The following is a 17166-nucleotide window of genomic DNA, read 5'->3' on the forward strand; positions in this document are numbered from 1 at the left end:
TAATAAGAAGGAATTTGAGGAAAAGGAATTGGCATATGTCAAAATTTTTCATTAGGGGGGGACAGGATTTGGCGTGTGTCCAGAAAGACTCCAAGATTGATACCGTCTTCCTTCAATTGGTGGAGAGTGCTTATAGAACACGTGTCCCGAAGAAATTGAAATGACTGCAGCCCCTAGCTTGCAAGTGTTGTATGCAACACTGAGAGGACATTGAGCTTGCAGTAGCTGTTGTAGGTCACTATACAGAGGGCTCTTTCTTGGTCAGGAAGGGGCTTGCTTCTTATTATTATCCAGTTTCAATGGCTGAGAAGAAGGTGACTGGTCTGTTAAAGCGGTATTATCAGATGATCTCGCATGCTGCAACCTGCGGCTTTCAAGGGCAGAAGTTACTACTGCTCTTATCACCATTCCTATCACCGCACCTGATGCCAAAGGCTGTGATGAGCTGATTACAAAGGGCATAAATGGTGGGTCTGCCCATTTACATTGTTAGGTGGATGATTGTCCATGGACTAGGTATAGGGCTGCTTCAGCTGCACTTGATGTTGAGTATATTCGTGGTGCTGGTAGTGCAACAAGTGAAAATTTAAATTTTAGCAGTCTTTTGGGAAGTATTTACTTTCTATTGTTTACATTTAGCTGATACTGTAAGCGTTTTGGATGATTTGGTTGGTTATGTTTAAATATTGATAATTTCACCATCCCATACGTTTTCTGACTTGTTTGATGCAGCCTCTCATAAATTTTTTCTGTTGCCACTGTTTCGTCTCACAGTAGCAACTGCAACCTATATCATTAATTATTTGTTAGATGTATTCCAGCCTCTGTCTTCCTCTACAGTTTTTACCCCTCTGCAACGCACTCTAGTATCATGGAAGTTATTCCCCGATGTCTTAACAGATGTCCTATCAGTCTGACCTTTTTGTTGTCATTGTTCCCCATATACTCCATTCCTTGCTGATTCTGTGGAGAACCTCATTTCTTATCTTATCAGTCCACCTAATTTTCATCATTCTTCTGTAGCATCACAATTCAAATGCTTCATTTCCATTATGTTCAGATTTTCCCACAGTCCAAGAGTCACTAGCATAAAAGGCTGTGCTGCAAACATACATTCTCAGAAAGTTTTCCTCAAAGAAATCCACTGTAAAAATTCAAAATGTTAGCTATGACAATAGTTTAGGAGAGTGAGACTCTTGTCTTTGAGCATCCACTCATTGGAACAATAGCAGTAACAAATGAGTAATATGAACATCTTATGGTTAGCATGAATTAGCAGATAGGAGCTGAAGTAAATGATTTGAAAGATAACCTGACTGTTGGGATAGATAAGTGACCATTTAAATTGACGTATAGATTGGAAGACTGTTGAACAAGATTTTGGTGAAGTGGAAGCAGACAATGAAAACTCGGAGATTATGGCACATTGAATAGTTAAAGCTGTGAGCAACAATGTGGAATTTGGAGCATCTTAGTTTTCTTGACATATTGAGAGCAGCAAGTAAAGGGTCAGTACATAAAACTAAAGAGGGGATGACTGAAATAAATGAAGTAGTAAAGACTAGTACATTAGAGCTTGACAACCATCGAGAAGTAGTTCGATATTACGTTGGTCAGGGTTGAGGGCCGAATAAAGGCAGTTGTAATATTTAAGAAATTGCTTCTTCTCCTCCTGTGTGGGATCTTTGCTGCTGAGCTGTAATCGTTATTTTTCAAGGATCCTAGGTATTTTTCAAACATAGATAATGTTAAAGTGTAATCCTCAAAATACTGCAGACAACACAAATATGTTAAGAACTCACCATGTATTTTGAATGAAATCAGATAAATTGTGTACACACACCTGACTTACATTCACTCAAAACAACACCTGCCAGAATAAGAGAGAGCTAAAAAAAATGTTAATTCATTTTGTGATAAGTAGAAATGATCTGGCAGCAAATATATACTTTTGCTCAAGTGCATGCGTAATTGATATCAAAAGAAGCATGAATGAAAAAAGAATAGTAAAGAATAATGTTACATTGCAACCACTTAACTGAATTAACTATATTATTGTACAGCTGTTTGGGGGGGGGGGGGGGGTAGATTTACTTATGGTAAAAAGCAGTGAATTCTTTGTGTTAGTAGAGGAGCTAACTAATACAAAACATAGGCAGGTGATGTCAGGGAGGGAAGTGTGGTTGATGGCTAAGAAGAAGAGGCTGCATGAGACTGGGATAGGAATAGAGCACTGGTGAGCAATCCCGGCACACGAATATGTGTTGGTATTTTGAGGTGAAGTTTTGAGTGGGAGTGGGGGGATACAGGGAGATAGAACAGGGGAAAATGTGACTTTAGTTTAAAGGGACAGAACAGGGGAAAATATGACTTCAGTTTAAACAGATCAAGTGGGAGATTGGGGATGGGGATGGAGGTGAGTGTGTGACAGGGACTAGAGGAGATTAAAGCCAGGAAGATAAAGGGTTTGAAGGATGCTAACTGCCCAAAAGAGGGTACTGTTGATGGTGGCTATCAAAATTGACCATATCAAAAGAAGGGTACCATTAATTGTGGGTGGACCTGGTATGAGCAGGTGTTTTTATGGAACTAACAGGGAGGTGGTCATCGTCCACAAAGTGGTACGCAAGGTTAAGGGGGAGTAAATGAAGCCTATAGGAGGAACATGTTGAGGTTGTGGTGGAATGAGGATAGTGTACTGACCCTGTATCCAGTCCGTGACAGTATCATGAGTGAATCTGAATGAGACCAGAGGTTCTTGAGTGGCTAGGAAGGTTTTGTGTAATGTAGAGGCCGTTAAACAGGTTGCCTTATGAGGTGTCATATGAATGTCTATAGTGGTACTGCAGTTATGTTTATATATCTTCGACCTGACTAACTAGTAGTTGTGGATAATGTTGTATTGGATTAGGTGTTTAAGGAATGAGTGAGGTGGTGGACTTGGTGTTTGCAGGGTATTTGGAGAGATAGTTTAATTGCAACAACCTCCACAGCAGTATAGGTTTTTTTAAAAGAAATATGTTTGCTGAATTGACTGTTTTCCAGTTTGTTTTGACTTTGTATACTACATTTCAGCTTAATAGCCATTCTCAAGTAAATCAATACATATTAGAAAACACAGAAAACAAACCACAAATTAACCATTGCTTATACTCACTGCAATAAAATCAGATTAAAAACAGAGTAAAAAGGGCACTTAAAATTTTTAAGGCATTAATAATTTACATTTTGGATTACAGTGACATAATTTCATGGCCAGTCTGTGGTTGGCCTGCTATACAATAAAGTAAAATAAAAATTAAACAGTATGTGAGTGCAGGTAAAAACAGCAAGTATGTAATAGTTTAAAATGTCATATAATAAAATGGTTTACCACATTATTAAGCTTGAGAGCTGTAGTCATGATATTTTGTTCAGTACAAAAAATAATGCACAACTAAGTTGTTTACTATTGTGTGCACAGAACTACGTGCAGACACATAACATGGCAAACAACTTGTATGGACATGTACACTCTATGTGTGATCTATGTTATCTAAGATATTAACATGAATGTTAGGAAGGTAAGGAAAGAAGGATCATTTTCTCTTTGTGCGTACAAGGATCGTAAAGGATACTATCAAAATATAAGTTATTCCAATAACACTCTGTTATGTAACAGTACAGTTTACAATCATAAAATGAAGTAATATAATGTACAGATCCCCATCATTATTCTTAAAGACAGAGTTGAATATTGTAAATGCTCTTTTTATTCTGTTTGTAATCTGATTTTCTTCTAGTGAATAACCAGTGGTTATTTTGTACTTCCTGGCATGTGTAGTTGCTTCAGAATGGTCCCGAAGCTGAAATAGTGTAGCATGCAAAATAAAATGATACTGAAAAACAGCTTGTGTGGGAAACTTATCTCTTTCAAGGGAAAAGTAGTGCTTGACAATGACAAAATCTTGTGCAAGGATGATGATGTTGTAAACAGAGGTGTTGCAGACAATGACAAACAGGGATCTGTGTAGTAATGGGGTGAGATGCTTGAGAAATGGTTTGTGTCCTTGATATGTGGACAGTGGATTGGAGGTGTCATGCCCAGCTTTTACAAAGGCAATCATCACATAATGCATTAACTACAATGTTCTTACAGCTCTATCCTGAATTATAACACTCTTTACCTATATTCTTTTAATGCTATACAATATTAAAGATATTCTTGTGCTGAGGGGAGTACATGTGTATGTCCTTCATTTGCCTTCAGAACCATGCACTTCAAATACAGGTACATGGTCAGTTGATTGGATTTCACCACACCCACATTCAGGACTTTCGATAGGTCCAACATGTTCATCAGTTGTTTGCATCTACCTACACTTGTTTGGTATGTTTCAAAGTTTTCCACAGTTTCCTGGAGAGGTTGAATCTGTTGATCTACTTGTTGAGGCCATCCGCCAAATTATGGTTCTTATTACATACTTATATATTTAAAAACGCAGATGATGCGACTTACCGAACGAAAGTGCTGGCAGGTCGATAGACACACAAACAAACACAAACATACACACGAAATTCAAGCTTTCGCAACAAACTGTTGCCTCATCAGGAAAGAGGGAAGGAGAGGGAAAGACGAAAGGATGTGGGAGCGGGATTGGAATGACTCCTCACCCTCTCCCTTAAAACCTACATCCTTTCGTCTTTCCCTCTCCTTCCCTCTTTCCTGATGAGGCAACAGTTTGTTGCGAAAGCTTGAATTTCGTGTGTATGTTTGTGTTTGTTTGTGTGTCTATCGACTTGCCAGCACTTTCGTTCGGTAAGTCACATCATCTGTGTTTTTAGATGTATTTTTCCCACGTGGAATGTTTCCCTCTATTATATTCAATTTATTACATACTTATATCTACCAAACAAAAGCGCTGGCAGGTCGATAGACACACAAACAAACACAAACATACACACAAAATTCTAGCTTTCGCAACCAATGGTTGCCTCGTCCCACATTGTCACCATCAGTGGCACATCCACTTTAACTGTGTGTGCGCTCCTGATCCAGATATATTTTTCCCACGTGGAATGTTTCCCTCTATTATATTCATATTATTACATACTTATGTCCACTTACAGCCCATGATTCTTTCCACACTACCTTCGAGTCAAAGCGTTCCAGTTCTTTATTAATTTTCGATAAATGTGTCTTGGATTTAAGTCTGTTTGTAGGTACTATGTCGTGATATATAGGGAGTTCTGGGTTGCCTTGGATTTTTCTGTATGCCCTTCTAGCTAACTGGATCACCTAATTTGAGGGGGCTCCATAAGCTGGGCACGGCAGGAAGTCGCGCGCTTAAAAAACAGCAATGGCGGCCGGAAATGAGCTTTATTGTGTGGATCGTGCTTAGTTAAAACTAGAGCGCGATCCGAGGCGGCCCCCACCACCCGCCCCGCCAGCCCGGCTCAAGGTCACCCGCCAACATGGCGGCGCACACAGCCATAGAATCCCGCTCCATTTTTGCCAGGGCGGGGAGCTAGGCACATGGGGTGACCCTGAGTGTTCCAGAAATTATCCACATTGTCACCATCAGTGGCACATCCACTTTAACTGTGTGTGCGCTCCTGATCCAGACAGGCAAACAGTATTCAGTCACACTGAAGTCCTCGATGTGCTTGTTCTACAACCCCAGATCCTTCCAGCCAGTTTCGATTGGACAGCATAGCAGATCACTTGGAGTAGTAGGTGTACAGTACTTACAGGTCTGCTTTCAGTATTTTGTTGAGGTCATTTCCTTTGACAAGCGATGGTCAGGTCCTCAGCATATGCAGTTGGTGTCTGGCATGTCAGCAATATATAGATTAAAAAGAAAGGTTGTTAGTGCCAAATCCTGTAACAGGCCATTATTCAGAATGACGCTCTTCTCTTAACTTGTATTTGAGTAACTTGTAAGTCTATAAATGTATATCATAGGCTGATGTAAGATCTAAAAGGACAAGGGCAGTTTTAATCTTGTTTTGGAAACCTTTCTCAGTATAGATTGTGAGAGACAGCACTTAATTGCAAGTTTCTTCCTGCTTTGGTATGCAGAAAGGTTGGCCTTGATGTATGGCGTTAATCTAGTCATTAAAATTCTTTCAAATAGTTCATAAGTAGGTACGTAGCAGGGGTATCACTCTGAATTTATTAACGTTATTTCTAGTTACTCCAGGTTTCAGAATTGCAATGACTCCTGCTTCTTTCCAGATCTTAGGGAGTGTACCCAGTCTAATCAGGGCAGAGTTTGGCCAACCTCCTCCTTCCTAAAATTCCCAGTTCCTTCAAGAATTCTGGTAATATCTCAGCAGATCAGGCTGCTTTTCCTGTCTCCATTAGCTTCAAGACCTAGGTAATCTCTTGTCTTTCCATTTCATTCACATATCCACATTGGCTGGATTTTTAAGTAATGTTCAAGTTTCTGAAAATCTCTTTCTTTTCAGGTTTCTTTAGTTGCATTTTGGAGATATGTTTCAGGGCAGTCACAATATCAAATGGACTAGAAGCAAGAGATGACCTGTGAGGTGCCTTGGCACTGCCTAATTTCTGCCGTAGGCCCCAGCTCTTCCTGTTGGAATGGGTAAAATCTAGACTTTCTGTTGCCTCCTTCCATCTGCTCTTGCATTTTTTGTTCATAGTATTGACTAATTGTTCTGCAGTCTCATCATCTCTGCTCATCTTAAATCGCACCATTAGTGTTTCACACCCTGTCATCCAGCAGGGAGTGTATTCCTTCCTCAACCCATGGGGAATATCTTTTAGGGCCATTTTATGTATCAGGTTTGTGAATATTTTGTAGTTATTTGGTTATTTATTGTATTCTCGATGTAGGATTGACATTATTCCAGTCAGCTTTTCTTTAGTTTTTGCATGGGATTGGGGTGCTTTTTATGATTAAGATTGATAGTCCAACCTCTACAATTACCAGGAAGTGCTTTCTCCATGGGAACACCTCGAGTACACGTATTGTAGAATGCACAAGTGTGCTTGTTGCTCTGCATGTGACAAAGTGACGTCAGGTGTTGACATTGTGCTTTACGCCTTTGATTTGAAGATCATTGTGTACTTGGTGTCAAACAGGAGATGTAGGTCCTGATTTTGTGCCCCGTCATTCAGTCCAATGACTTCAGCAGTGGACCTCAGGTGGACCCATCTGGAGTGTTGAGACTTAAAATAACTGGTGTTTATGTGCTGGATGGTTAGCCTTGGTTCAAACATCTATGGGCCATTTTTGTGATGGAGGTGTATAGACTCTATAAAGCATCAGCTCTCCCAGTTTTATATCTATTGCATTTGTCATGGCCAGTGTAGCCAAATTTAGTAAATCCTGGTATTTTGAGTTGAATGATTGTATCATCAGTCAGTTAATCTCTTCAAGAATATAATGCTTACTCTTTCTCTGGTAAAATTCTTTTCAGATGTTTCTTACTTTGCCCTCATATAATCCTCTATGTTGAAGTGATGTACATTCAGTCTCATCATGTTAAAATAACTTGTTTGCTCTATTTGCCTTTTTATGGATTGGGAGATGTTAGTGTGTCTGATCACAGTAGTAGTGTAGTTGTGTTGACTTTTTGTAACTGTGCCATGTTATAGTGTTGCCTGGGGTATGCCCCCTAGGGGTTGTATACAGGCATTTGTTACCAAGAGGTGAAATTCTTCCCATGTGAGCACAGTAACCAGCAATAGTTGAGTGTTTAAGGGTGGGTAAGATGAAATATGATAATAGTAGATGGCTATTCAGTGCAGTCTTCTGTTCAAGTCGTTATGACTAAAAACAAACATAAAAACTTTAAAAATATTTTTGGCACTAAGAGTGTTGGAAGGAGTATTCTCATTTTACAGCTGCAAAGGTCTAGATGAACTTGTAGGAAATATGTTTACATGTTTAACTTAGTGGATTTCTGTGTGAAGTTGTTTCCATCTCAGATATTTTTCTCAAAATTAAATGAAAAAACTTAGTTCAGAAGTGTGGCTTAAATCCAGGTGTGACAATTATGATAAAGCTTTTCATGACTCCCTTTTATCTTGCTATACTAATTCTAATCTCACTCTAATGCCATGGTAGAGATATTATTTCATACTTGTCAGATCTGAGCTACTTTTGTGTATTTAGTTATGTTGACATTGTTATAGTGTTTTATGTTAATAGAAGATAATGTAAGATCTACAAATTTCATGTTACATTCCATCCCAGCATTTTTAATGAAACCAGTTTCTTTGCTATAGATTGAATGCAGTCCGTGAAATTTGTGCTCGGTGTCCATTGGTGATGAACGAGGATCTTTTGCGTGACTTAGCACAGTATAAACACTATAGAGACCGCAGTGTCATGATGGCTGCTAGATCTCTCATACAGCTATTCCGTGTTTCAATGCCCAAGATGCTTCATAAGAAAGACCGAGTATGTTCATGTCTTCCATAATTTTACTTTGAGAAATAATTGGCAGTGTTTTAGAAACATAATTAAGGTGCTATTAGAGTTATTATTCACGTTCTTGCGTTTGTACAGATGGTTTAATCAGTCAACAACAGTGATTCATACAGTATATGCTTGTGTGGAGTAAGAGAAGTATGTGTGTGTGTATTGCACAGTCATACCTTGTATTTAAGTTTGTAGATTGTGAATGTGTGTGAAGCATTGCACAGGCCAACAGTTGTTTTTGTGCTGATATCATAAATTCATGATGCCCTGAATTCAAATATAGCATTAGTTTTTGCCTAAGAGCTCAAATTCCTAAGATAAAACACTTTAGTGAAATGTGCATTACGCTACCTTAGGTTAAATATACCAATCAAATAAAAAACTACATGAAATTTTTATTGTTATGTTATACAAATAGTATTATAAGAAAAATAAAGGAACAAATCATCAGTGAAACTAATAACCTACTGTACAGTTCAGAAGCTTCTTTTCCATGACATTCTTGAACGTGTTGGAACAGCCCCTTTTTAAACATCAGCTGTAATCTGCCATCTTGTCTGGATCCCATGTTCCTTGGTAGTTGTCCTATATAGTTTCAATACTGTGGTAAAATTTTAAACATTGTTCCTCACTGGAGTGTGTCAAATTTTCAGGAAAACAATCTAAGTGGCTGTGTTCCACCTAAGTGGTTTGAAACTGTTAAGCATCTTGTTGACCAGTTCAACATCATTTTCAGCTTCATGTTTTCCCAAAATTTCCAGCAAATGAATTCCATGCTTTCATGCAGTCTCATTCATTGAATTTACGAATGCAACCACAATGTCACCAATGTGGTAGGTGCGACAAGCAATCACATTACATGAATCAAAACTCTCCAACCCAGCAGCAGCAGGAGCACTACTATGAGTTCTTACAACACCAACAACAAACCAACCATTACCAGGAGTGAAGGTTCAATACTGAAATTAAAATTGCAGCCAGCAAAGAGACAAGGCCCATCAAGAATAGAAGTAGATGCAACTCCTTTCAGTTGTTGTTGTTGTTTTTGTTTTTGTTTTTTTTTGTTTGACACCCACTCCTATAACACTCGCCATTTCCATGTTTATAATTAACTTGAAGATATTAGTGCACTGAAGCACACGTTGACGGTGCAGTGCGGCATGGCACAGTAGCTCCATTCAGTGCAGTTGCATCTGCAACAGCCATGTAAATCAGTTTCCCAAAGGGGCTCCCTTATATAGCACACAGTTCCTAATCTAACTGCAAACATTGCATTATCTCTTCTGCCTTCACCATGTTTACGCCCAAGGAGCCCTGTAAAATGAAGGCCAACTCTAGAATCACACTTGTGAGTCTTCATGAGAGCCATGCTACATCATGCAGCTCTGTGTTGTGCATGCATAATCTAGCCACAAGGAGTGCACGTGCTGCTGCCGCTGGGTTGGACACTTTCGATTCACCTGCTTATCGCGCCTATGACATTGGTGACGTTGCACATAAAGGTTTTGGCAGGTCTTATTACTAATCTGATAAGGCCATGACTCCATGAGCTCATAGCAGACACAGGGTAGGGAGTAGAGAAGGTGGGTTTATTTGGTTTAAGGGCTGTAAATGTTGTCACCAATGTGATACACGCAATAAGCAATCACATTACGTGAATCAAATCTCTCCAACCTATCAGTGGCAGGAGCACTACTATGAGCTCTTACAACAGTAACAATAAACCAACTGTTACCATGATTGAAGGTATCATTATTAACAATTTTGAAATTAAAATAACGAGCAACAAGACCTCAAGAATAGAAGTAGATGCAATGCCTTTGAATTTATTTTTTCAACACCCACTCAAACTTTATGGATGAACAGTAGTTCAAAAGCCAAAAGTTATTATCTGCATGCCTGTAAATAGGATGTAAAAAAAGGTATAGCCAAACTTTCGGCAAACATTCCTCACACATAGAGAAATAAAATGTGTTATATGGACATGGGTCCTGAAACCTTTATTTCCATGTTAGGACTTATTTTCTACTTCGTGGTTATCACATTAACCACACAGAAACAGACTGTAACAGCATTACATGAAATGTTTCCATACATGTTCAAAATATGCTGTTGGTTACATTTGGGTATAATGTGCAAAAAGTTGTACCTTTTATGTTCACTGCCAAGGACTGTTGTTCCAATATAACTCAGATAATGTTGATGTGTGACTCACTTCACTGCTTGTGTTGGCGTGCAACTAACCTCATTCATCAAGGACTCAGTTTCTGGTACAGTGCAGTAAAAGTGTACTCTGATGTCGATTTGGCAGATGGTAATGGCTGTGGCACTCAGTGTTCATATCGGGAGAACTTTACAGAATGACAGTGTCCTGATGGGAGGATATTTGAAGCAGTTGTTCTTTTTTCTTAAGGATCTTGGGACGTTTGAGCCTATTACTCGCAACTGAGGGAGGGCTAGACGGATGAGGATACCTCAACTGGAGGAAGAACTACTTTTGTGCAGTTGATGATAACCCTTGTGTCAACACAAGACAATTAGCTGCAACATGTAATATTGAAGACATGAGTGTCTGGAGAGTGCTACTTGAGAACCTTCTGTGTCCGTACCATGTACAGCATTTGCAGGCACTATTAGCAGCTGATTCTCCTGCACGGGTACACTTCTGCAAGTAGGTAATTCAACAATGTGTTGAACTTCAACCCTGAGGATGTGTTTCATACATTGCTGATACCCATGATCAGTCTGTTGAAGAGTTGTAGAAACTGAGCTCTAACTTGGAAATAAAGTGTTTCTGAACCCAAGTCCATGTGACTATTTTCTTCCTCTACATATGAGGAATGTTTCCTGAAAGTTTGGCAATACATTTTTGTTGCACCCTATACTGGCCTATATGCCAGTCATGAGCCATCTGTGAGTGGTTACCTGCCCTAAATTTCTCAAGGTACACTCCTGGAAATTGAAATAAGAACACCGTGAATTCATTGTCCCAGGAAGGGGAAACTTTATTGACACATTCCTGGGGTCAGATACATCACATGATCACACTGACAGAACCACAGGCACATAGACACAGGCAACAGAGCATGCACAATGTCGGCACTAGTACAGTGTATATCCACCTTTCGCAGCAATGCAGGCTGCTATTCTCCCATGGAGACGATCGTAGAGATGCTGGATGTAGTCCTGTGGAACGGCTTGCCATGCCATTTCCACCTGGCGCCTCAGTTGGACCAGCGTTCGTGCTGGACGTGCAGACCGCGTGAGACGACGCTTCATCCAGTCCCAAACATGCTCAATGGGGGACAGATCCGGAGATCTTGCTGGCCAGGGTAGTTGACTTACACCTTCTAGAGCACGTTGGGTGGCACGGGATACATGCGGACGTGCATTGTCCTGTTGGAACAGCAAGTTCCCTTGCCGGTCTAGGAATGGTAGAACGATGGGTTCGATGACGGTTTGGATGTACCGTGCACTATTCAGTGTCCCCTCGACGATCACCAGTGGTGTACGGCCAGTGTAGGAGATTGCTCCCCACACCATGATGCCGGGTGTTGGCCCTGTGTGCCTCGGTCGTATGCAGTCCTGATTGTGGCGCTCACCTGCACGGCGCCAAACATGCATACGACCATCATTGGCACCAAGGCAGAAGCGACTCTCATCGCTGAAGACGACACGTCTCCATTCGTCCCTCCATTCACGCCTGTCGCGACACCACTGGAGGCGGGCTGCACGATGTTGGGGCGTGAGCGGAAGACGGCCTAACGGTGTGCGGGACCGTAGCCCAGCTTCATGGAGACGGTTGCGAATGGTCCTCGCCGATACCCCAGGAGTAACAGTGTCCCTAATTTGCTGGGAAGTGGCGGTACGCTCCCCTACGGCACTGCGTAGGATCCTACGGTCTTGGCGTGCATCCGTGCGTCGCTGCGGTCCAGTCCCAGGTCGACGGGCACGTGCACCTTCCGCCGACCACTGGCGACAACATCGATGTACTGTGGAGACCTCACGCCCCAAGTGTTGAGCAATTCGGCGGTACGTCCACCCGGCCTCCCGCATGCCCACTATACGCCCTCGCTCAAAGTCCGTCAACTGCACATACGGTTCACGTCCACGCTGTCGCGGCATGCTACCAGTGTTAAAGACTGCGATGGAGCTCCGTATGCCACGGCAAACTGGCTGACACTGTCGGCGGCGGTGCACAAATGCTGCGCAGCTAGCGCCATTCGACGGCCAACACCGCGGTTCCTGGTGTGTCCACTGTGCCGTGCGTGTGATCATTGCTTGTACAGCCCTCTCGCAGTGTCCGGAGCAAGTATGGTGGGTTTGACGCACCGGTGTCAATGTGTTCTTTTTTCCATTTCCAGGAGTGTATTTTCGTCTTCAATTTTTGGATGAAGACTTTTTAGTTTCTGCCATTGCCATATCTTCTCCAACGTCTGAAAACAGGAAAGGAGATGTGCATTCAGTTGGTTGTATTATAACTTAATGTGATTTTCAAGAAGTGTATTGTACTTCCTTTTACTTCATTTGCTCATTTTTCAATTTTGTGACATTTCTGCCCCCCCCTCCCCCCATCCCTGTTTTCATCATCAGCAATTTTACTATTAGTGTTACTTGCCTTATATTTATGGTGGTATGTTTCAGTGTGATTTACTTTGTTGATTTGTATAAAATGCCGTGAAAAGGAAATACTTACACAAACATATTGTTATCTTCAAAGGCTATTAGTCACTTGCCATTTTTTCAGTTCTTTTTAGAACATAGATATTTCATTAAGACTATGTGTGTATGTGTCCTTTTTAGCAAATGTGTTGTACTACTCCTTTTAGTGTAGTCTGTTAGTTTCTAAGGGAAACAAATCGAGGAAAGGCAACCTTTCATATGTAGTTAATCAGTCAGCTATATGTAAGTGTTGCCTTCCCATGTTTTGTTTATTGTTTCCTTTCTGTGCATTGTGTTATTGTAACGAATTTTTTATATACCAGGTCATTTATCTGCCAGAACTTTCCTGCTATAATGAATTATTTATTTTGTATAACAATTTGCATGTCTAAGTAAACCACTTTTTCAGGGACGCCCAACTGAAGCTTCAATTGAGTTAAAGGTAAAGCAGTACGGTGAAGTAGATGCAAAGGATTATGTGCCAGGTGCAGAAGTTCTTATAAAAAAACAGTCACAGGTATGACAATTTTTCCTTGAGACAAAACCTTTTAAATTAAATTTTCACCGTTTTTGGCTTTATTGGAATGTTTTTGTTCCAAAGGATGCTGATCTCCAAGAAGCAGAAACAACTGACAATGAAGATGGTGATTCAAGTGATGGTGAAGGTGGCAGTGACAGTGAGGGTGATGACTCTGATGGTGGTGATGAGGATGACGATGATGGATGGGTTGATGTTCACCATTCCTCTGATGAAGAACCTTCTGAAAATAATACAAACTGTGCAGATGAGGATAACAATGAAGTATTATGATTTTTACATCTCTTATTATGTACATTTGCTAAACAGTTGTTATCTTAAATTTCAAATTCTTTTATGTGCCATTGCAATAACATTGTAACAATAACAGATGATATGTTAGCTTAACTAAACTGGGCCATCAACATGGATTCCTTGTTTTAGGTGGATAAAGTACACTTAGCCAAAGAAATCAGTACAATGAGAATATTAACTGATGAAGACTTCAAGCAGATAGATACTGAGCTCCTGCGGAAGCAAGTTTCAGGACCCGCAAAAAAACGCAAGAGGCCAAATGAAGAGGAAACACCTGCTCAGAAGTATACCAGCATTTGATTTTATTATTATATGCTGGTTGTTACTTTTTTATAGAATATTTCTTATTAAAAATAAGTAATTTTAAACTTGTGTATATAAGGAAGTACATTGTATCAAGGCTTTTATAAATTCATTGAGTAATGACACAGTTTGGAAATTCTAGTGTTTTTCAATTAATGGTAAAATTCAAGTATGTATTAGGGGCAGTTCTTAGAGATTTCAAGTTATAGTGTTGACAGCAGAGATAGTTATTAACTCCAAAGACAGCTAGTGAAATCATTGCAAATATGAATACAAGACATGTAGTAAGGAAATCTCTCATTGTTTCTCTGTTTTTTAAGGATTTTGCTTGCACCGATTGGGAGCTGATGAAAAAACAAGGAAAGACAAACAAAATTGAAGAATTACATTTTCAACTGTTTTCAGCATTTTGTTGCTTTTTGCACACAGGGATCCAGTAATGGAAATCAGATATACACTGCTTGATAATTGCTAAGGAGCAACTGACACATGCTTCAGAACAACTGACAATTTCAATGGACCACCTGACCAATGATAGTAAAAGAAAATGTGTAGGGCGGGACATGTTAACTGCAGTGAAGCCTGTGCTCGAACTGTCTGTATACATTCGACTGTTCAGGCAGTACCATGTTTGATGAAGGTTATTGAAATGATACATGTGGTATTGCAACATGTCTGCAGGACATGAATGCTAATGATCGTGCACGAGCAGTTGCTGGGCTCTAAGCCAGTCATAGTGTCAATACTGTATCCACAGTAATGGGTGTATCTAAAAGTGTCATTTCATGGTCAAAAAAGGCTGTTGAAGGTGGAAATCCTATGCATAAGCATTCCATTGGTCATAGGCGGAGGACCACATTGCAAGAAGATTGATAGTAGCTCTAGTGGCGGAAAGGAACAGACTTTTCACTTGTAGGCAGATCACTGGAGACCTTGCAACCACTACTGGTACATCTGTCTCTTCCATAACCATTTTGTGCTGGTTGTATCAGGATGATTTGTATGCCCAAAACCCTGTTAAATGCATCCCACTGAACCAAGCCATGGTCGAGAAAGAGATCGTTGGTCTAGGGGGCATGCTGGTTGGGGTCAGCAACAGTGGTCCCAGTGGATGTTCTCCGTGGACCTACTTTACTGTGACAAGTACTTCTGGCCACCAGTTAGTGTAGAGAGGGGGGAACACATTACGCACGAAAGAATGTTCATGGATGTTGTCAGTTTGGTTTAGACATTATGGTGTGAGCAGGCTTTATCCACAGTGGCCAAAGACTCCTGCATATAGTCAATAAAATTCTTCTGGATTTGAGGCCGCATTGTCTTCTGTAAAATTTTGCCGAAACGTCGGAATTTTACAGAAGACAATGCAGCCTCAAATCCAGAAGAATTTTATTGACTGTGACAACGGCCGCAGAAGCCTACGTTTACACTGCTGCATATCTTTGTGCGAGGTACTGTTACACAGCTTCATTACAGGGAGATTATTCCGGATTTTGTTTGTCTGTTTAGGGATATGATAGGTCCTGACTTTCTTTTTATGGATGACAGTGGCCACCCTTACAGGACTACTTAGGTGTCAAACACACTGGAAAGTGAAGACATTGCACATATGGAATAATGGCCTGCATACTCCCCAGGCCTAAACCGTACAGTGTGTCTCCTGGATGTTCGGCAAATGTGTTTCTCAACAAACACCACCAACTTGAACCGTGCAATAACTGAAAACCACCTTGAGGGACAAGTGGGACAATTTCCCCCAAGGACTCTTGAACAGTTTGGTAGCTGGCATGAATAACAGGTGAAAAATTTGCATTATTGCCCGAGGAGGACATATTCCTTACTGAGAGTTCGATATCGACCTTTATGTTGGGAGTCTGACCTGTAAAAAACACTATTTATTTCTGTTATTCTGCTTTCTCATATGGTGAAATCTGTACAGTGTTTTGTTATAAATATCACTCCACCTCTATAGTGTATGTACTGTGTTTCATGTCGTCCACCGTTACCTGTGATTATTTCTCTCCAACATAATCTCCGGTCATTCGCAGTTGTCAAGCAGTGTATATACACAGATTATTCAGAATATAACTATATGCGACTGTCACTTATCACATTCCACTATCACTGACACCATCATTTCATTTTGTATGCCACAGATGAATGAATATAGGAATTATCATGGATTATATGTAATAAGGAATGAGGTTTGGAGGAAAGCATCCCAGACTGGTATACCACCAGTGTCATGTGTCATTTTGTTTTTCAGTCTACAAATAACTTTTTTTTTTTTTTTTTTTTTTTTAATTTCTGGTGGTGTTACATAATACAGAAACATTGCTTTTTCATTAATAAGAACTTTATGTTGAGGTTTCGAAATGCCATTGCTTGTAATAAAATTTTGGACTACACTTGCTTAGTGTTCAATAGGTATTGTAACAGTCTGCATTGGATCCTCAATGATTTTTTTTTTTTTTTTTTTTTTTTTTTGCAGTTGGTATGGTAATGCTACTGTTATTTACTTTATGCCAGTCAGTGTTACTGGTTCTTTCTTTCCACATTGGGTTTATTGGTACCTCTCATAATATGCATCATTGTTTAACATTCTTGTTGCACTTTATAGCAGTTTTTAGCATGTGGTTTTAATTGAACATTTTGACTATCTAGCTTATTAAGAACTCAAAGTGTAAGGAATGATTTAGCTGAAATTGGAAAAAAATGTGAAGAAGAGGGCACCTTGACAAAATAATTATTATTTGTGTATACTTGTTTCAAATGTGATAAAAAGAACAACGTAGAATTACAATGAGGTTGTGTGTTTTATTGTGTAGAAACGAAGTGGCAGGAAAATTCGGATGTAGGTGTTATTCTAACTAGAAAATTTAAAGCAATATTAGTGATACTGAAGGAATCTGAGGTAACACAGCATAAATATTATTAAAA

The 17166-nt window shown here is 40.0% G+C and overlaps 1 protein-coding gene across 2 annotated transcripts in view; it reads left to right on the top strand.

The window, feature by feature from the left end:
* The window catches only part of LOC124711620 (protein SDA1 homolog), a 186200-nt gene that overhangs the window by 118394 nt on the left and 50640 nt on the right, over window positions 1-17166 (top strand). For both annotated transcript variants that reach the window (XM_047241799.1, XM_047241791.1), the window contains exons 14-17: window positions 8237-8411; window positions 13504-13611; window positions 13696-13896; window positions 14056-14210. In XM_047241799.1, the coding sequence (XP_047097755.1) occupies window positions 8237-8411; window positions 13504-13611; window positions 13696-13896; window positions 14056-14210 (639 nt within the window). The remainder of the gene's footprint in view (window positions 1-8236; window positions 8412-13503; window positions 13612-13695; window positions 13897-14055; window positions 14211-17166) is intronic.

This window comes from Schistocerca piceifrons, chromosome 1, assembly GCF_021461385.2.
Source record: "Schistocerca piceifrons isolate TAMUIC-IGC-003096 chromosome 1, iqSchPice1.1, whole genome shotgun sequence".
Taxonomy (NCBI): Eukaryota; Metazoa; Arthropoda; class Insecta; order Orthoptera; family Acrididae; genus Schistocerca; species Schistocerca piceifrons.